Source organism: Saccoglossus kowalevskii, chromosome 5, assembly GCF_978046115.1.
Source record: "Saccoglossus kowalevskii chromosome 5, keSacKowa6.1, whole genome shotgun sequence".
In the NCBI taxonomy this organism is placed as follows: domain Eukaryota; kingdom Metazoa; phylum Hemichordata; class Enteropneusta; family Harrimaniidae; genus Saccoglossus; species Saccoglossus kowalevskii.
Genome location: NC_140645.1, coordinates 39,673,767 through 39,697,469, shown reverse-complemented (window position 1 = coordinate 39,697,469; position 23,703 = coordinate 39,673,767). Strand labels below are relative to the sequence as shown.

At 32.9% G+C, this 23,703-nt stretch overlaps 2 protein-coding genes across 2 annotated transcripts in view; one reads left to right on the top strand and one right to left on the bottom strand.

Annotated features, from left to right (window-relative positions):
• Nucleotides 1–15,804, top strand: part of LOC100372003 (D(2) dopamine receptor A-like) — a 39,702-nt gene extending 23,898 nt beyond the window's left edge. Inside the window, exons 4-6 of the mRNA XM_002731042.3 lie at nt 12,076–12,188; nt 12,856–13,409; nt 15,054–15,804. Of these exons, the coding sequence (XP_002731088.2) occupies nt 12,076–12,188; nt 12,856–13,409; nt 15,054–15,259 (873 nt within the window). The 3' untranslated portion in view covers nt 15,260–15,804. The remainder of the gene's footprint in view (nt 1–12,075; nt 12,189–12,855; nt 13,410–15,053) is intronic.
• Nucleotides 15,805–20,191: 4,387 nt separating this feature from the next.
• On the bottom strand, nt 20,192–23,309 carry LOC146746127 (CMP-N-acetylneuraminate-poly-alpha-2,8-sialyltransferase-like). The gene is made up of 4 exons (XM_085499000.1): nt 23,218–23,309; nt 22,410–22,523; nt 20,770–21,273; nt 20,192–20,450 (listed from the first exon to the last, which is right to left on the bottom strand). The coding sequence occupies exons 1-4, from the start codon at nt 23,307–23,309 to the stop codon at nt 20,192–20,194; spliced, it is 969 nt and encodes a 322-aa protein (XP_085355126.1).
• Nucleotides 23,310–23,703: the final 394 nt, after the last annotated feature.

The following is a 23,703-nucleotide window of genomic DNA, read 5'->3' as shown; positions in this document are numbered from 1 at the left end:
ACATATTTTAAAACATAACAAACACATTTATAATGTTATGTGCTACTCTTGCGTTATTGAATGTGTACATATTTTAAAACATAACACATTTATTATGTTATGTGCTACTCGTGCCTTATTGAATGTGTACATATTTTAAAACATAACACATTTATAATGTTATGTGCTACTCTTGCCTTATTTAATGTGCACATATTTTAACAGATAACACATTTATAATGTTATGTGCTACTCGTGCGTTATTTAATGTGTACATATTTTAAAACATAACACATTTATAATGTTATGTGCTACTCTTGCGTTATTGAATGTGTACATATTTTAAAACATAACACATTTATTATGTTATGTGCTACTCTTGCGTTATTGAATGTGTACATATTTTAAAACATAACACATTTATAATGTTATGTGCTACTCTTGCGTTATTGAATGTGTACATATTTTAAAACATAACACATTTATAATGTTATGTGCTACTCTTGCGTTATTGAATGTGTACATATTTTAAAACATAGCACATTTATAATGTTATGTGCTACTCTTGCGTTATTGAATGTGTACATATTTTAAAACATAGCACATTTATAATGTTATGTGCTACTCTTGCGTTATTGAATGTGTACATATTTTAAAACATAACACATTTATAATGTTATGTGCTACTCTTGCGTTATTGAATGTGTACATATTTTAAAACATAACACATTTCAAATGTTATGTGCTACGCTTGCGTTATTGAATGTGTACATATTTTAAAACATACCACATTTATAATGTTATGTGCCACTCGTGCCTTATTGAATGTGCACATATTTTAAAACATAACACATTTATAATATTATGTGCTACTCTTGCGTTATTGAATGTGTACATATTTTAAAACATAACACATTTATTATGTTATGTGCTACTCTTGCGTTATTGAATGTGTACATATTTTAAAACATAACACATTTATAATGTTATGTGCTACTCTTGCCTTATTTAATGTGCACATATTTTAACAGATAACACATTTATAATGTTATGTGCTACTCGTGCGTTATTTAATGTGTACATATTTTAAAACATAACACATTTATAATGTTATGTGCTACTCTTGCGTTATTGAATGTGTACATATTTTAAAACATAACACATTTATTATGTTATGTGCTACTCTTGCGTTATTGAATGTGTACATATTTTAAAACATAACACATTTATAATGTTATGTGCTACTCGTGCGTTATTTAATGGGTACATATTTTAAAACATAACACATTTATAATGTTATGTGCTACTCTTGCGTTATTGAATGTGTACATATTTTAAAACATAACACATTTATTATGTTATGTGCTACTCTTGCGTTATTGAATGTGTACATATTTTAAAACATAACACATTTATAATGTTATGTGCTACTCTTGCCTTATTTAATGTGCACATATTTTAACAGATAACACATTTATAATGTTATGTGCTACTCGTGCGTTATTTAATGTGTACATATTTTAAAACATAACACATTTATAATGTTATGTGCTACTCTTGCGTTATTGAATGTGTACATATTTTAAAACATAACACATTTATTATGTTATGTGCTACTCTTGCGTTATTGAATGTGTACATATTTTAAAACATAACACATTTATAATGTTATGTGCTACTCTTGCGTTATTGAATGTGTACATATTTTAAAACATAACACATTTATAATGTTATGTGCTACTCTTGCGTTATTGAATGTGTACATATTTTAAAACATAGCACATTTATAATGTTATGTGCTACTCTTGCGTTATTGAATGTGTACATATTTTAAAACATAACACATTTATAATGTTATGTGCTACTCTTGCGTTATTGAATGTGTACATATTTTAAAACATAACACATTTATTATGTTATGTGCTACTCTTGCGTTATTGAATGTGTACATATTTTAAAACATAACACATTTATAATGTTATGTGCTACTCTTGCCTTATTTAATGTGCACATATTTTAACAGATAACACATTTATAATGTTATGTGCTACTCGTGCGTTATTTAATGTGTACATATTTTAAAACATAACACATTTATAATGTTATGTGCTACTCTTGCGTTCTTGAATGTGTACATATTTTAAAACATAACACATTTATAATGTTATGCACTACTCGTGCCTTATTGAATGTGCAAATATTTTAAAACATAAAACATTTATAATGTTATGTGCCACTCGTGCCTTATTGAATGTGCACATATTTTAAAACATAACACATTTATAATGTTATGTGCCACTCGTGCCTTATTGAATGTGTACATATTTTAACAGATAACACATTTATAATGTTATATGCCACTCGTGCCTTATTGAATGTGCACATATTTTAATACATAACACATTTATAATGTTATGTGCCACTCGTGCCTTATTGAATGTGCACATATTTTAATACATAACACATTCATAATGGTTATGTACTACTCCTGTGTTATTGAATGTGCACATATTTTAACAGATAACACATTTATAGTGTTATGTGCCACTCGTGCCTTATTTACTGTGCACATATTTTAACAGATAACACATTTATAATGTTATGTGCTACTCGTGTCTTATTGAATGTGCACATATTTTAATACATAACACATTCATAATGGTTATGTACTACTCCTGTGTTATTGAATGTGCACATATTTTAACAGATAACACATTTATAGTGTTATGTGCCACTCGTGCCTTATTTACTGTGCACATATTTTAACAGATAACACATTTATAATGTTATGTGCCACTCGTGTCTTATTGAATGTGCACATATTTTAATACATAACACATGTATTATGTTATGTGCCACTCGTGCCTTATTGAATGTGCACATATTTTAATACATAACACATTTATTATGTTATGTGCCACTCGTGCCTTATTGAATGTACACATATTTTAATACATAACACATTTATTATGTTATGTGCCACTCGTGCCTTATTGAATGTACACATATTTTAATACATAACACCTTTATTATGTTATGTGCCACTCGTGCCTTATTGAATGTGCACATATTTTAATACATAACACATTTATAATGTTATGTGCCACTCGTGTCTTATTGAATGTGCACATATTTTAATACATAACACATTTATTATGTTATGTGCCACTCGTGCCTTATTGAATGTGCACATATTTTAACAGATAACACATTTATAATGTTATATGCCACTCGTGCCTTATTGAATGTGCACATATTTTAATACATAACACATTTATAATGTTATGTGCCACTCGTGTCTTATTGAATGTGCACATATTTTAATACATAACACATTTATTATGTTATGTGCCACTCGTGCCTTATTGAATGTGCACATATTTTAACAGCTAACACATTTATAATGTTATGTGCCACTCGTGCCTTATTGAATGTGCACATATTTTAATACATAACACATTTATAATGTTATGTGCCACTCGTGTCTTATTGAATGTGCACATATTTTAATACATAACACATTTATTATGTTATGTGCCACTCGTGCCTTATTGAATGTACACATATTTTAATACATAACACCTTTATTATGTTATGTGCCACTCGTGCCTTATTGAATGTGCACATATTTTAATACATAACACATTTATAATGTTATGTGCCACTCGTGTCTTATTGAATGTGCACATATTTTAATACATAACACATTTATTATGTTATGTGCCACTCGTGCCTTATTGAATGTGCACATATTTTAATACATAACACATTTATTATGTTATGTGCCACTCGCGCCTTATTGAATGTGCACATATTTTAATACATAACACATTCATAATGGTTATGTACTACTCCTGTGTTATTGAATGTGCACATATTTTAACAGATAACACATTTATAGTGTTATGTGCCACTCGTGCCTTATTTACTGTGCACATATTTTAACAGATAACACATTTATAATGTTATGTGCCACTCGTGTCTTATTGAATGTGCACATATTTTAATACATAACACATGTATTATGTTATGTGCCACTCGTGCCTTATTGAATGTGCACATATTTTAATACATAACACATTTATTATGTTATGTGCCACTCGTGCCTTATTGAATGTACACATATTTTAATACATAACACATTTATTATGTTATGTGCCACTCGTGCCTTATTGAATGTACACATATTTTAATACATAACACCTTTATTATGTTATGTGCCACTCGTGCCTTATTGAATGTGCACATATTTTAATACATAACACATTTATAATGTTATGTGCCACTCGTGTCTTATTGAATGTGCACATATTTTAATACATAACACATTTATTATGTTATGTGCCACTCGTGCCTTATTGAATGTGCACATATTTTAACAGATAACACATTTATAATGTTATATGCCACTCGTGCCTTATTGAATGTGCACATATTTTAATACATAACACATTTATAATGTTATGTGCCACTCGTGTCTTATTGAATGTGCACATATTTTAATACATAACACATTTATTATGTTATGTGCCACTCGTGCCTTATTGAATGTGCACATATTTTAACAGCTAACACATTTATAATGTTATGTGCCACTCGTGCCTTATTGAATGTGCACATATTTTAATACATAACACATTTATAATGTTATGTGCCACTCGTGTCTTATTGAATGTGCACATATTTTAATACATAACACATTTATTATGTTATGTGCCACTCGTGCCTTATTGAATGTACACATATTTTAATACATAACACCTTTATTATGTTATGTGCCACTCGTGCCTTATTGAATGTGCACATATTTTAATACATAACACATTTATAATGTTATGTGCCACTCGTGTCTTATTGAATGTGCACATATTTTAATACATAACACATTTATTATGTTATGTGCCACTCGTGCCTTATTGAATGTACACATATTTTAATACATAACACATTTATTATGTTATGTGCCACTCGTGCCTTATTGAATGTACACATATTTTAATACATAACACCTTTATTATGTTATGTGCCACTCGTGCCTTATTGAATGTGCACATATTTTAATACATAACACATTTATAATGTTATGTGCCATTCGTGTCTTATTGAATGTGCACATATTTTAATACATAACACATTTATTATGTTATGTGCCACTCGTGCCTTATTGAATGTGCACATATTTTAACAGATAACACATTTATAATGTTATATGCCACTCGTGCCTTATTGAATGTGCACATATTTTAATACATAACACATTTATAATGTTATGTGCCACTCGTGTCTTATTGAATGTGCACATATTTTAATACATAACACATTTATTATGTTATGTGCCACTCGTGCCTTATTGAATGTGCACATATTTTAATACATAACACATTTATTATGTTATGTGCCACTCGCGCCTTATTTAATGTGCACATATTTTAACAGCTAACACATTTATAATGTTATGTGCCACTCGTGCCTTATTTAATGTGCACATATTTTAACAGATAACACATTTATAATGTTATGTGCCACTCGTGCCTTATTTAATGTGCACATATTTTAACAGATAACACATTTATAGTGTTATGTGCTATTCCTGTCTTATTGAATGTGTACATATTTTAACACATAACACATTTTAGAAATGACATTTTACAGCAGTTTATATATACCACGGTTAAAACGCATTCCGTCATTAAAACTACGGTAAAATTATTTTATAATAATTCTTGGTACCTGGTAAAATAATATATATATATAATTATTGCGCACAGAAGATCGAAACCCTTGTCGTAGTAAAAATGACTTAACAAGTAATAGTGAATTTAGGAAGAAAAAAACAAGATCATGATGACAATTTTTTATCGGATTGTTTGTAAAATAACTACTATTCCCAAAGGTGTGATACAATTCTCACATGTGATCATAACACATGAATAAATGAATGTTGTAGTTTTACTTGTGGTGTTTTGCTTACATGCATGTAGCCATAATTACATCTGATGTACATTTCTTGCAAGCATGTTACGTCACTGCAGGCAATTGAAAAAAGTGAATAATCGCCCGATTAGTGGCTAACGTTAATTTTTTACAATCTCCATTATACAAGTATAATTCCACCATACCATGTTGAGGTCAGGGAAATTAGTTATCGGCGACACATCTTGGAGATACAGCTGTGTCAAATGATATAATACAGACCAGCAGATGTACCCCCTAAACGCATTCATTATTCTATTTCTATTTGCGTCTGCTTTATTTGACCCCCTTGGTGGTTGAAATTAATTCTATAAATTGGATTCTGATGGGCTGTGCAACATTGTGGAAAATTACATATGATCGACGACTAACATGATCAGTGCCTTGCACTTCTATGTAATTCCAATTATATTGTTTTCAAATTGCAGCAATTTTGATTTGTAGCTGACCTCTCTACAGCCTTTGTAGCATTTCCTATTCAGTAAACGTTATAAAGGTTTCAGCAATTTCATAACAAATAACGGACGGGACATATGTTGACTGTTCATTCGTGATTCAGGGGAAATAAGTGACAAAGTAAATATGCTGTCCGGTTTCAAATAACATTTTTAATATTCTGTAGATACAAGAAATCGTACATTTACGTAATCAAAGCTACACATATGGCGGTGATCGGCAGACAGACACTGATTTGACTGATTTGACATTATTTGACAGAGATCACTGATAGACAGTTTTTGTTGTTGTTAGAATCCAAGCGAATTGTTGTTCGATCTATTGTCGTTTTTATATATGAATCATCATGGGAACTAAGGAGAGGGCCGAATAGAAAACTGTAAATATAGGTATAGGTATTATTGTTAAGGGGACCATATGTTGCGTAGTATGTAGTCCTACAACATTGATTCACATTCGGCTGATTCGAGAGAGACAGTATAACAGTAATCTGTATTGAAATTCATTATCAGATTGAGAGTGTGCACAATGCTGTGCACCAAAACGCAATATATATAAGAGCAGATGACATTGATCAGGTGAAGTGAGAAACACAATACGACTTAACAAGATAAGACTAGAAAATTATAATTAGTGTCTTATTCGTTGTGCATATATATAATTATTATACATCTGTCACTGTAACGCCATAAGTTACAGCGCGTTGTAATTTTGCGATATTTTACGGGGTATTTTCATCCTACCATATAAGGAAATGCGAATTCCAAATATAGAATGATTACGCGCGTAAGTGTCCTTCAATAATGAAAACAAACATGGCTGCGGCCAGGGTTTGACCGGACTCCACACAAATAAGTTCGCTGATTCTGTTCTAAACTTTTTGAATTTCGGCATTCCCATGATGTATCATTGGAAGGAAAAGATGTATAATAATAAGGTTATTACGAGGATACGTCAAAGTATGCACGAAGAGTACAGCGGTAGTTTCGATCGACGCGCAGAGGAGGTCGATGCGACGGCGTACTGTCTGAGTTATAATTATACATTCTTATTGTAAAATTATATTTGGATTTTTTAATTTCGAAAATTTAAATCTTACATTCAATGCGTTAATCAGAATAAATTGGGTGAAATATGAAACAGATATGATACATATACATGTATAGGTAATGTTAGTTTCTAATTTACAATTCTATATATGTATATATGCACGTTCCCAATGAAGTGAGTCCAAGCCATGCCCGATTAATACTTGAAACATACGATACGTGTTTGCTAAGACTGCATAAGATGATTTAACATTTGATCAGCGATAACCTTACATTTAAGGTAACCAATTACAGATACATTTCATCACGCACCATTTGGCAAAACGCTGCGGGTGTGTTACATAAAAGGCCGCTTATGTCACAGTTCACTGCAAACACACTGCCGAAGCAATTCATTAAAATCTATTGCAACCACATATGAAGTAACACTAATGATTCCAGTTTACTGTAAAGAATATTCTATAAAACACACACACGTGCCAAAGACATGTATGCGTGTAATATTTATAAAAGTATTATTATTACCGTTGGCAATAATTTAATTGTATTTGAATACATGCGATGAAACAGTGAATGTGATTGAAACAAAACTATAACCCAGTCTGTTTATGTCATTTACCAGTGTACACTGTTGAACAGACCGCTTTGTTTTGATGGTTGACACCATCTACAATTTCTTTTTCATCATTTACGACATAATAGAATATTGTTTTTCAATTGTATGTAAAATATATATTTTACCCCCTGTTCAGAAATTCTATTTTTTTTAGAACTTATTATCAAACTCCTCTCAACACATGTTAACACATTTTCGATCCACGAGAAAGTTGGGAGCGCCTTCCACTGTCCGTGCACAGTGAAAGTAACTAGCCTTTTTTCCCTAGCGTAGTCCAGTGAGTGTAACATTGTATGTATTCATGTATTCTCTCCTATATCATAGATTTCCACAATTACGGATATGTTTCCAAGTAACAACAATCTGCTTGTTAACCTTCAGTCTTCAATCTAATTAAACGTATATATATATATATATGCAAATTAATCGGAATTTGCCGGTAAATTATATCAGTTACAAAGCAGCTATCGTGATTATTTCTTATTTGATGTGATTACCTCTACCTGGGAAGAAGAACACATGCACACATCACTTGTAAAGAATGTGATCAGCGCTTAACGTGGGGAAATCGTATAACCATCTTCACTACAGACGAATGAAATTGCTACTATTTTCAGACTGTTTAACGATCTGTGAAAAGCGATGATATATATGCGTCTATTCAATATAACAAAAGCCACGTGCATTTTGAGAAGTTGTATAAGGGCTGTGCGATGCGTTCACTGATTGCATTCTTGAAACTTGTTTGTAAATTGTTCATTATTATTAAACTGTCACTCTGTATCAAAATATGTTAGACGAGTGTAATGTTATATTGGCGTATCCATGACTCATCCTAACCTCTTCACAGTCATTTTAATTTTTCACCGAGTAATTTTCTTTGGAAAGTAAATCGGAATTTTCACTACTTGTAATTAAATCATTCAAGCACAGCATATATATCTGTATAGTGAGAGAACGTCATTTAATTCTCAGGAGAGGGAAATATGATATCGTATTTAAATGATATCGTATTTAAACACATCTATGCTGTAGATAATAGAGCAAGTTAGCGTTGTTTACTAAAATTGTAGATGCAGGGTGTTTGATCAGAACATTTCCTAACGATTCATGAAATATGCCTAATACCGCATGGACTCTATGTATAATTACATTTCATGAGAAAATGAACGGCAAATTTAATGTACCATTCCGCTTGACAGTTGTCATGGCGATTGCACTGATCATCGTTATAACTCCATAAACATAATAATTCCGAGATATTATTTACATCACACTGGGCCCAACTTAGTTATATGACGTCATTGTCTATAGATTAAATCATTTTTCAAAAAGTTAAATAATATTGGTACTTTGTGTCGTTTTGCCATCATCATCCGAGTTTTTTGACAATCAATATCAAGAAGTTGAATTGTACTTTAATATATAATACATTATATAAAATACAACATAGGGACTTCTTCATCTATGTGCATTTTACCTAAATTAATCCATACATTATATTCAAATGAATATATTGTATTCTCTGTTTTGTATTGCAAAATTCACTGTACAGTTTATCTACTAAGACCTGGAATATCAAATAGGATTAAATCAAAGCAGTAGGGCACATCCGTTGGGATATATTCAATTATCCAAAGTGAGTGAAATATAATCCAATCTATCCCACGGAGTAATCCACAATGGTCCAAATGCAATAAATATGATTTAAGCTATTTTTATTGTGCCCCTTGATAATGCACCAGCTAAAATTGTAAATACATGCATAAGACCCTTTTTCATATCTCAGTATATGATTGGCAGACGTCCTTAAATTGTAAACATCCTATTCATTAGATTATTTGGGGGCTGTAAATGGCAAATTGTGTGACAAACATACCGAATTAATATATTTACTTCCCAGTCTGTATTCTTATATAAAATTGTATTCATTGCGACGTGGAATAATTATTGGTGCTAAATATGTCCTATCTGACATTTGCATGGAGCATTCTTTCAGTGTAATCCATTTTCACTCCAATCTGGGATAGTTTCTTCATTACTGTATTAAATTATGAACATCAGTCTATGACTCTGTTCAGTCATCTAAATAATCAGAGGCAGGAGTTAAATACAAACTCCACTGTACACTATAATGCCGTCTGATACACGCATTTTCTGATTACTAATCAAAGTTCCTTGGGTATCTTACAGTACATGAGAGTACGAAAGTACTGAAAAACACCCTGAACGTGTATCCTATTTTAATCAACTGAAATAGTATGCGTGTCTGGCCACGTTTAGATACACATTTCCGGATATTGCATAAACTTTATCCACAAACTGCCTAAAATCGTCATGAAAATCTTATCATTTTTACAAAAGGGGTCTAATAGTGATCTTTCGTCATGTTTGCAGTACAACATTTCCCTGGAACAGTGTCGGTGTTTTGAGTTCGGACTGCAAACCTTTGTCAACGCTACCCCACCCCACCCTGGGTGTACCGCCCACTGAACTTGAAGTTGGTCGTTTTTCCCCATAGGCACTACATGTAATGCCATTATTGAAAGTATTCGGCGGCTGTATACATACCTTTTAGTGTAAAGAAAAGTATGAGAGAGTGGCGAACGAAACAATTTGTGTCAGTGGAGTGTTCGCACGTGGCGTGTTCGATTATGCAAACTTAGAACACGCCACTTCACAATAGTGATTGGGGGAAAACGATACTTCGACTGAACTTTTCTACGTAACATGTGTTCAAAAAACAATATACAGAAATGTATGTCCTCGTACATCATACCTTCCATATTATCCTCGACGTTATCTTGGCTATGTGATGTATTTGAATATAAATTATCCCATTTTGTGGAAAACCTTGTATTAGTTTGTCTTACTATCAAACACGTGGTATAAAAGACATTTTTAAATTACGAGCGAAAATACTGAGACGGTACATGAAAAATGAATTGCAGGGAAGATATGAGTACATTATTTATACATTTACGAAGAAAATTGAGCCGCTGGCCTGCCCGCGGGTACCTTAATTTGGTACAATAAAACTAATACATGGATGGGCATATTGACTGGAATTATAAGTCTGTACATAAGAATTTAATAAATTTCATCTGTACACGTTAACATTAATGACCTGTAAATAATACTCTGTTCATTACATGTGCATTTTAGAAGAATTCATATAAAGCGATTTACCTTTAGCTATATATATATAGGTTCCATGGTTATTTATAAACACGCTCATAGCAAATGTAATCTTTCATTACGACGTACTCTTCCATCTCCCTAAATGTAAGTTTGCAATGCCACAAAATGGAAGACACATTTTTTTCGCACACTGATTGAAATCACCTTCAATCACTATACCTTATGTGAAAGAATACACGTGTTTAAATTACTTAGTATTTATCCATTGCAATATTTGAACTTGAACATCGTCTGTTGTAAAGTTCTCGTTTTGCGAGACAATGTTCGTGTCAAAAAAGATTACACATCTCGATTCAAGGGCGAATATGATTTAAGTTCATCTGTGAAACTAGTCCTTGATCTATTAAAAATATCACAAAAACTGTACATTGCCGTCGTAGGTGTCAACAAGGCGTCACATTTAAAAAAAAGTGTATTGTGATTGTCACGGAGAAATCACGTGAACTGTTCAATTGTTAAAAGTCATTTATAAAAAAAGAATGTCATCCAAACGTTCTTCATACGACATTGATACGCACACACGTACAAACCGCTCTGAATTGTGTTATGTTAGCTTGTCTATTCTGAACCCCAAAACTATTAAGACGACCAGGTTGTTGCTTCCTCAATGAAAACATAATCTAATATTTTTAAAATAATGTTTTGTGGTATTTTTATTGTTGGTCTTCACTGAACAAGAATATCTGCTTCTTGTTGAGACTGTTTTTTTATGGAATGGCATTGCCGCTGTCATCGCGGTGCATTGTTGGTAATTCCGGTTTATCTCAAATGTTATATATATATATCTCTTTCTAACTTTAGATAAATGGCGGGTTTTGGTATCTGGGCCATACACTGTGTGACTTCTGGGTAACTATGGATGTTATGTCTTGCACCGCATCCATCTTCAACCTATGTGCAATTAGTCTTGATCGGTAAGTAGTCTACGTAACATAATTATATTCTGCGCTGTACTGCTAAATTATTTCTTTGAATCAAGTAGTGTCCATGAATGAAAAATTGTATTCCGCGAACGATGTGACTAGCCGTCTTGGAAATGAACTTCGATCAATTTTCCTGGAATGTGATCGACAATAATTGTCAGGGGAAAATCACGTTCCCAAAATATCATAAGGAATGATATTGTTCATACAACCACGTATGAATTGTATTTGCTTCTTTTGTTTAAGGCACACATGCAACGCTGACCTGAATTTTGTTGACGTTTTGACCGTGGCACGTAGAACTCGGTCAGTTTTCAAACTGACAGTTAAAGGGCGGTGGTCGGCGCACTGCGATGCGATGCGATGCTTTTCCCACAATCCAATGCGCTCTTCTAATGGAGATCACAAGTATGAGGTTTGACCTAGGCGCGACACGCACTAATTACTGCCGGTGACTCTTTCGAAATCTTCCAATCATCTATATAAAAAAAAACTAATTAAAGCTTGGTAAAGTCTCAGTTCGTACTCGTTGATTTGCGCAACAGTCGCCATATTTGTTTATATGAGACCCATATATCGCCATTTAAATGTTCATAGCATAAAGTGTATGTTTTAATTATTGTTATTATTATTATTATTATTATTTTCTCAATCGCAGACTATATGCTGTGTCCAAACCACTGCAGTATGCCAGACAACGTTCAACTCAGCGCGCTCTCGTTACCATAGCAATTGTCTGGATGATATCATTTATAATATCGTGTCCAGTTCTGTTCGGTGTCAATAATGTACCAAATCGTGTTCCTGAACTATGTATCTTGTTTAACGGGCCGTACATGGTATGGAGTTCGGTGTTTTCATTCGTCATCCCAGCCTTCATAATGTCTATAGTATATATACTCGTGTACGTGGCTATTAAAAATCGTGTTACAAGGATAGGAATCGGAGGTACTACAATGGCTAAACATAATAGAACAGAAGTATCTGATTTGCCTCAATCGGACGAACCAACCCAGGACACTGTTCATGAACCTGATCCAACTGGGCAGATACAGAATAATACGGACGGCACTGGAGGTAACGCTACCTTACAGAGACCACAAAATGCGTTAGGTCGACAACATTCAAGGTCGACTTTCCCTAATGTGAAACCAAATAAATTTTCAATGAGGAGAGAAAGAAAAGCGACGAAAACTCTGGCCATAGTATTAGGTTAGTATATGATATACAATGTACATTGAAATACATTAATGAGTCAACATATGTTCTAAATTGTCTTTTTCAACCAAAATGCAATTGTAGAACCAGAAGATGGATTCATCCTAAAATAATGTGAACTTAAAATGGCTGACAAGAAGTGATCTATGGAGGATCTTGACGGGAATGAAGATATCATCTTTTCTGAGAAAATATTTGATATATACACATGTCGATGCTGATACTATCTTGAACCAAAATCATTTCAATATTTTCAAGAAAGATGAGCTATTTGGTCTTGATGACATTCTTGTGGCGACACCTTCGTACCTTAAATAAAACACAGATTAATGCATAAAACTCGGCCAATGTCATATCAAAACGCCCACCACTTTTTTGGTAATTTTATGGACGTCCCCGACACCTACACACATCTACTGCATTAACGTATTACGTAACAAATATTTTAGAAATTTTATAGAGAACCCCGACACCTACACACGTCTACTGCATTAACGTATTACGTAACAAATATTTTAGAAATTTTATAGAGAACCCCGACACCTACACACGTCTACTGCATTAACGTATTACGTAACAAATATTTTAGGAATTTTATAGACGTCCCCGACACCTACACACGTCTACTGATTAACGTATTACGTAACAAATATTTTGTGAATTTTATAGACGTCCCTGACATCTACACACGTCTACTGCATTAACGTATTACGTAACAAATATTTTGGGAATTTTATAGACGACCCCGACACCTATACACGTCTACTGCATTAACGTATTACGTAACAAATATTTTTGGATGTTTTTAGACGACCCCGACACCTACACACGTCTACTGCATTAATGTATTACGTAACAAATATTTGGGGAATTTTATAGACGACCCCGACACCTACACACGTCTACTGCATTGACGAATTACGTAACAAATATTTTGGGAATTTTATAGACGACCCCAACACCTACACACGTCTACTTCATTAATGTATTACGTAACAAATATTTTGGGAATTTTATAGACGACCCCCAACACCTACACACGTCTACTTCATTAATGTATTACGTAACAAATATTTTGGGAATTTTATAGACGTTCCCGACACCTACACACGTCTCCTGCATTAACGTATTACGTAACAAATATTTTGGGAATTTTATAGACGACCCCGACACCTACACACGTCTACTTCATTAATGTATTACGTAACAAATATTTTGGGAATTTTATAGACGACCCCCAACACCTACACACGTCTACTTCATTAATGTATTACGTAACAAATATTTTGGGAATTTTATAGACGTTCCCGACACCTACACACGTCTCCTGCATTAACGTATTACGTAACAAATATTTTGGGAATTTTATAGACGACCCCGACACCTACACACGTCTACTGCATTAACATATTATGTAAATTATATAATCCGGAAAAGTACACGGATGATATCTGATTGGTGGAAATGCTTCAACCATCATGTTAGAAAGCGAGTTAGGTTCATAAAAACAAGTGGTAATATCGTGTGATTTGTGTCCGTGTTTAATTGATACTTATTAATGGTGTATACTTTTTAACAAAATACGCACTACTGTTCTTTAAATTATTTTGATTGTAATACCGTTTTCTTGTTTTATAGGTGTCTTTTTGATCTGTTGGATTCCATTCTTCACCCTGAACATCTTGTTTGGTGTATGTCCTACTTGTACAGCGCCATCATACGTCATCCAGATAGCTCTGTTTCTGGGGTACATTAATAGTACGATGAACCCCATCATATACACAGTGTTCAACAATGAATTTAGGCGAGCTTTTAAGAAGATAATTCTCTGCAGCAAATCATAAACATCGTCATGAGGTAGTATTTTTGTAAGAACCGTGAAATCCAATAAATTTCATAAAACTGTTCATAAAACCACAGTCCCTCTATGTGATAAAACTTATATTTTAGTGTTGTACTATATTCCGTTTCAAATAAAGACAGTATTGTAATACGGTTTCTACAATACTAGTTCATATTGATAACATCCACTGTTCATTAAATATAAACAAGTAACTGAGCAATCATGGGAATGTCGGTTTCAGCGAATATATTATGTTTTTACTGACATGTGTAGTGTAGATTTTGCGTATATTTCAATTCAATGTTTTTACATTTTTTATAATGTGAGGCTTGTATTTGTACATATTTATTATTACCTTCAAACTGAGGACAAACTCAGTAACATATCAAACAGCTACGAAACATTTGTCTGTGAACCTCACAATTCATGTAAGCGCCTCTGTCGTTGCTATCATGCTGGCTCACGTTTGACACTAGGGGGCGGCATTACGTCACAATTGATTCCGTATAAATTACATTACTATTAAAATAAGATAATACGAACGTATCTGTGTTTACTGTTTTGAAAATGATGAAAGATTCCTTAAAGGTATACGAGATACATCACGGGAGTATTCAGCCTAATAGGAAGTTATTAAGTTCGAATCATACCTGGAGTAGGAGCCATCTACTACGCATGCTCTGATTCAATATCAATTGTTATATCCATTATACGTACAGCAGAAATGTATCAACTGCAATAACGATGAAGCACGCTGACTATTTTTAAAAGGTTATTGAACGCGTGGAGGTTGTTTCCCCGGGGTCACTTAATGCAAATCTTATTATGGGGACGTTCCACCAATTGGGGTCGTAATTTTTAGCTGTTTGGTCGAGAATGGGGTATAGATTTGCTTGCCTTCTGTTCCAATATTAGGTTTGCCTGACTAGAATGGGACCGGGGTTTTTTTTTTTTTTTTGTTTTTTTTTTTTACATGTATTCGCACGAGTTTTAGTACTTTTATTGATGAGCCCGGGTGATGAGTAGATTCAATCTATAACTGCATATATTTAGTGACAATTTGGTCTCTGGTGGGATATACAAAGTCGCTATTTGGTCTATAATGGTGAAAATGATCGATGATGGGGTCTGAGGTTCCACTTCCCGACCGTACACTCCTTTTGTCAAACGATTTGAAAATCCAGCAAGTGGTTCCAAGGATGCAACTTGAAATTATTTCAAAAAATAAATGTAAATATCCCTCTAATGCGTGTTCTATGATCCGCATGAAATCCACTCAACACAGCAGTTGGTGCATGGTGTCAGTTGTACCTTCATGTGTTTTCATCCTTGTAAATTGTATATACTCTATTCTGTCTACTGTTTTTCATTATATTATATGAAGGTGTTTTCAATTATGTGATCGACGAATCATGGGGCAACCCAAACAAGCAAGAAAACAAAAAACAAATGATACATTCTCTCGATTTAAAGCAGAGATTTGTTTCTTGTTAGAAATTCACTAAACTCAATGCTATTAACGTTATAATGTAACATTATTTTTATATTCAACTTCAAGGGCATATTCAACTACTGAGGTACATTGCATTGAATAACGAACTGCTTGAAATAAATCGCATCACAATATGTTCTGTCCCCGAGAATGCCTCCTATACGTCTTCTGATGTACTATTGGTACAAGTGGTTCATTTACTGCCTCTGAATGGTAACACAATATCAAATATACCTTTTCCATAAACTCTTATTAAACTTGTGTGTTTTTGGAAAATCGTTGTCTATTGAGCGAAACATATTTAGCTAATATGTATTACGTCATCTGGGAACACTAATTCACATTTACATGAATGCATACATCAAATATATCATCTGCTCGTGTATGGCATAACCTTGCTAGTAATACGTACAAAACATATTGAGTAAGATAACCAAATATATCGAGTTTTAAAATTACAAATTAGGTAATACAATGTTGTCTTTTCAGAATCAGTATATCAAATGCGGATGAATTGCTTTTGGATGAAAAAACTTTTAATTAAACTGTTTCCGCCCTATATAACACTATGCCACATTAGAACCGAGTTTTGGAAACGTTATCAAACAAATTTAAATGAAAATAGTTCTACACACACTATGTCACATTAGAATTGAGTTTTGGAAACGTTATCAAACAAATTTAAATGAAAATAGTTCTACACACACTATGTCACATTAGAATTGAGTTTTGGAAACGTTATCAAACAAATTTAAATGAAAATAGTTCTACACACACTATGCCACATTAGAATTGAGTTTTGGAAACGTTATCAAACAAATTTAAATGAAAATAGTTCTACACACACTATGTCACATTAGAATTGAGTTTTGGAAACGTTATCAAACAAATTTAAATGAAAATAGTTCTACACACACTATGTCACATTAGAATTGAGTTTTGGAAACGTTATCAAACAAATTTAAATGAAAATAGTTCTACACACACTATGCCACATTAGAATTGAGTTTTGGAAACGTTATCAAACAAATTTAAATGAAAATAGTTTTACACACACATTATGACACATTAGAATTGAGCTTTGGAAACGTTATCAAACAAATTTAAATGAAAATAGTTCTACACACACTATGCCTCATTGGAATCGCGTTTTGGAAACGTTATCAAACAAATTTAAATGAATAGTTCTACACACACTATGCCTCATTGGAATCGCGTTTTGGAAACGTTATCAAACAAATTTAAATGAATAGTTCTACACACACTATGCCACATTGGAATCGAGTTTTGGAAACGTTATCAAACAAATTTAAATGAAAATAGTTCTACACACACTATGCCACATTAGAATTGAGTTTTGGAAACGTTATCAAACAAATTTAAATGAAAATAGTTCTATACACACTATGCCACATTGGAATCGAGTTTTGGAAACGTTATCAAACAAATTTAAATGAAAATCGTTCTATACACACTATGCCACATTGGAATCGAGTTTTGGAAACGTTATCAAACAAATTTAAATGAAAATAGTTCTACACACACTATGCCACATTAGAATTGAGTTTTGGAAACGTTATCAAACAAATTTAAATGAAAATCGTTCTATACACACTATGCCACATTGGAATCGAGTTTTGGAAACGTTATCAAACAAATTTAAATGAAAATAGTTCTACACACACTATGCCACATTGGAATCGAGTTTTGGAAACGTTATCAAACAAATTTAAATGAAAATAGTTCTACATACACTATGCCTCATTGAAATCGAGTTTTGGAAACGTTATCAAACAAATTTAAATGAAAATAGTTCTATACACACTATGCCACATTAGAATTGAGTTTTGGAAACGTTATCAAACAAATTTAAATGAAAATAGTTCTACACACACTATGCCACATTAGAATTGAGTTTTGGAAACGTTATCAAACAAATTTAAATGAAAATAGTTCTACATACACTATGCCACATTAGAATTGAGTTTTGGAAACGTTATCAAACAAATTTAAATGAAAATAGTTCTATACACACTATGCCACATTAGAATTGAGTTTTGGAAACGTTATCAAACAAATTTAAATGAAAATAGTTCTACACACACTATGCCACATTAGAATTGAGTTTTGGAAACGTTATCAAACAAATTTAAATGAAAATAGTTCTACATACACTATGCCACATTAGAATTGAGTTTTGGAAACGTTATCAAACAAATTTAAATGAAAATAGTTCTACACACACTATGCCACATTAGAATTGAGTTTCGAAAACGTTATCAAACAAATTTAAATGAAAATAGTTCTACACACACTATGCCACATTAGAATTGAGTTTTGGAAACGTTATCAAACAAATTTAAATGAAAATAGTTCTATACACACTATGCCACATTAGAATGGAGTTTTGGAAACGTTATCAAACAAATTTAAATGAAAATAGTTCTATACACACTATGCCACATTAGAATTGAGTTTTGGAAACTTTATCAAACAAATTTAAATGAAAATAGTTCTACACACACTATGCCACATTAGAATTAAGTTTTGGAAACGTTATCAAACAAATTTAAATGAAAATAGTTCTACATACACTATGCCACATTAGAATTGAGTTTTGGAAACGTTATCAAACAAATTTAAATGAAAATAGTTCTACACACACTATGCCACATTAGAATTGAGTTTCGAAAACGTTATCAAACAAATTTAAATGAAAATAGTTCTACACACACTATGCCACATTAGAATTGAGTTTTGGAAACGTTATCAAACAAATTTAAATGAAAATAGTTCTATACACACTATGCCACATTGGAATCGAGTTTTGGAAACTTTATCAAACAAATTTAAATGAAAATAGTTCTACACACACTATGTCACATTGGAATCGAGTTTTGGAAACGTTATCAAACAAATTTAAATGCAAATAGTTCTATACACACTATGCCACATTGGAATCGAGTTTTGGAAACGTTATCAAACAAATGTAAATGAAAATAGTTCTATACACACTATGCCACATTGGAATCGAGTTTTGGAAACGTTATCAAACAAATTTAAATGAAAATAGTTCTACACACACTATGCCACATTGGAATCGAGTTTTGGAAACGTTATCAAACAAATTTAAATGAAAATAGTTCTATACACACTATGCCTCATTGGAATCGAGTTTTGGAAACGTTATCAAACAAATTTAAATGAAAATAGTTTTACACACACTATGCCACATTGGAATCGAGTTTCGAAAACGTTATCAAACAAATTTAAATGAAAATAGTTTTATACACACTATGTCAGTATATGAATATTTAAATTCTGAACAAAGCTGGAAATCCCAAGACGTACGAGACATACACCACACTTATGTGATAGTTAGATGCTGATAAGCGGTGACATTTGTCAGCTTTAATGCTGACCTGCACTCTTAAATTCAAGTCACCGACACCTATCTGTTACTAATGTCACATTTCCACGTTCATGCAAAGATTGTAACAACGCAAATTCATCATTCCAACTATGAAGACTACTGGTAAAATTTCCGTTGGCAACGCTTTTATCATAATAATGGTGCCGCAATGCCTTGCCTTTCTTATCAGCCGGGAAAGGATAACAACCATAGACAGTGACGTCATCGCATATTGAAAGTGCTGCGACAACAGACCTGATCCCAGCTGAAGGTGTGGCTGTTACAAAACTGCGAACAAAGAAGACACGATTTAAATGAGTTCAGTTTTATAATAAAAACATAATATCTTTTTATAAACTCGGATAATATTTTTTCTTAAAATTGTAAAAATGTATGAGCAACAGTATACAAAAATGGACAGTTTCTCAGCAATAATATAGATTTTCTAAATTTTCATCAACATATTCGGCGAAATATTCACTAGCCGAATTGTTTATTATTATTATTGTAATGATATATACTTCTGTTACCAAGATACATTAGATAAATGTAATATTATGAAAAGTAAACGTAGTTCTAAATTTGGTTCGAATAAACATAATATTACCTTTTTAATATGTTGACAAAAATATCATTGTTTGTGTAAGCCATTCGCAATCTCAAGTTATATGTAGATTTTATTTCTTGTACCACATCACGTAACCAATCCGTTGTGAAGCCTCTAATGTACGGACTGGAGTACCAAAGTACAGAATCGTTCATAAACCGCAGCTCTTCTCTCTTTTGAGACCGTGTAATATTCAACGTTCTAATAATTCGTGGATTGATTACTGTAACATTGGTTTTATATCCAACATCTAGGGCATATGTAGCTACTGGGGGTACGTTACATCGAATGACGAACTCTTTGGAGTTGATCTCATCACCACATCTACTGTCCCGGAGAATGCCTCCATTTCCCACAACAGCACACGTCTTCTGTGGTTCCACGGGTATTAATATCTGGTTTACTGATTCTGAATGGTAATTAAACGCCATATCCTTAACTAACGTACCTTTATTATAAACTCTTATTAAACTCCCATCTTGTGTCTTGTTGAAAAGTCGTTTTCTATTAAGATAATAATCATTAATATAAATAATTATGTTATTGGCATGTCCACATACTCTAATCAGCCATCTTCCGGGAACATTTCCAAGGCTATATATACCAGACACACATCAACATTTGTATACCTGTCATATATATGTGAAGCTTTTAGCTTCAAGAGGTCGTCGCGCCGGGCATGTGCGACATTTATGTTGATAAACATTGATTTTCCCATAATCCAATGCACTCTTCTAACGAGTAGAAGTTTTGAACTGAACGCGACTTGCACTAATTACCGCAGGTGACTCACTTTATATCTTCCAATCATCAAAGAAATTATCTAATTAAAGATTGGTAACGTCTCAGTTTAGAGTCGTTGGTCTTCACAGCAGTCAAAGTCGCCATCTTTGTTTATTTGAGACCCATATCTCGCGCATGCGTGATGCGACAACCACTGCCCTTTAACAGCCGATTGATTATTGACGAAGGCACAGGTAATTACATTGTTTCAAGTAAGATTAGAAAATAAAACAACAAACGACCTGATGGTGGAAATATCATGTGTTTCAACAGAGTCGTCTTGCAATAATAACGCATCACACAAGTTAGTACACACATTATAGTGGACAAACAATAACCTTGGCCATGTTTATATTCTATTCTAAGTGTTTCCTCCACTGTGTTTGGAATTCAAAGTTTAATAGTACCAAATTTTCATCAATGCTGGCCGGTTATACGTTGTGACTGTGAATTAGTAGAGAGTTCCTCTTATGTCACGAAATGATCTAATCTAATGAAGGCCCACCCAAGGTACATGTGCATATATATCAAGTATCAAATCAATCGATCCAGCCTTATCAGGATGAAGTCAAATAGCATTTTGACCAAAAATATTCTCTAAAATTGGAGAATTTAAGATATAGTCACGAATTATTCAAATCTAAGAGGTCCACACAAGGTACATATATACCACGTATCAAACCAATCGGACTATAAGTTTTCGAAAATAAAATTTTTGGTCAAATATTTCAAAAATATTCATTAAAAATATAGATATCGCCGATAATTTTCGGAGCGGAGCTAATATTAATGTTAAGGTATACTATAAAACTGTCACGAGACCGAGGTTTGTGTAACCAGACCCTAAGATTTTATACCTGAGTATCTCCAATTGCATTTCTGTATCAGGAGGAAATCTGTTCTTCCCCTCATCACCAAAATCTTCCTGACTTTTTTTCACCACGCGGGTCGTCATTTCCTCGTCAGAACCTCTGAAAAAACAATTATTTAGAGGTTATTTAGATTTGTCATTAAATTGTTGAGGTAGTGGTGTTTTTAATTCATACATATATCACAACACATTATCGTGTTTGTGCCCTGTAAGCAAGCAATCTTATTTCACATTGATACTTAAAGCGGGAGAGTCGTCACCTGCGCATGCGGTAGACGGCCATAGCGTGTCGATGTTTACAAACAAGCGTCTACCCATGAACCTTTGCGTTCCCTCAGGTGTGAAGTGGCATCGGTAATAATGGTTAATGAAGGACAGTGTACACTAATTAAAAAAGAAGAATATTTATATAAGGAAAGTGATATAGGAAAGTAATAAATTACATTCTCTTATATTTGTGGAGCACTTTCATTTTCGAATATCATGTTAGCCTAGACTTTCCCTTTAATATTCAAGGCACACTGATCATGTTCATGACATTAAATCCTGATTCGGTATACCGAGCACTATGACAGCTATGTGAAGATTTTGTTACTATGTGTTCATACTAGAATTGTATTAGTGCTATAGTGAAACCAATGATATGTATAGATGCAGTTTGTTACTATGTGTTCATACTAGAATTGTATTAGTGCTATAGTGAAACCAATGATATGTATAGATGCAGAAAATAACAGGAATCGTTTTATCTTAGAATTTCATAAACGCGAGTGAATTTTAACAGAATTTCCTACCTATTACTGGCTTTTCGGTGTGCATCCGTTACAATGTAGTGCCCTATAGAAGCTACTTGATAAGTAGATTCACTTGATAAGTTTGCAATCATGTATACGAATAAATAAATCAGTAATCCAATAACGGAGAATATCAAACCAAACTTTCTTAGCGAAGCATATAGTGGGGTATTTGGACTTCCCATTTATATCGATGGAGTTGTAGTAAAATCAATACACGTGTTACAATTTTCGGATTGAGTCTATGCCGTGTGATGTGTTGAATGTGGTCAGCTCATAGACGAGTTTACGACGCCATGTAACAGTTAGTTGAATCGTCATGTAATACATTTACCATTCTATAATACTAGTATAATACTAATTTTACAATTGCAGGCAGTGAATTATGGCTGTATGCCAACAATTATAATACAGTGCCATATGTCAACCGAACTCTACTTAGGCGCATTAATGAAATTCAATAATTTATATTGAATATATAATTTA

Excerpts from the sequence above, each read along its gene's own strand:
- LOC146746127 (XM_085499000.1), bottom strand. The coding sequence starts at position 23,309 with ATGATTGCAAACTTATCAAGTGAATCTACTTATCAAGTAGCTTCTATA. Across the intron at positions 22,524-23,217 it reads CACCGAAAAGCCAGTAATAG|AGGTTCTGACGAGGAAATGA; the intron begins GTAGGAAATTCT and ends TTGTTTTTTCAG. Across the intron at positions 21,274-22,409 it reads ATGCAATTGGAGATACTCAG|AAAACGACTTTTCAACAAGA; the intron begins GTATAAAATCTT and ends TTATCTTAATAG.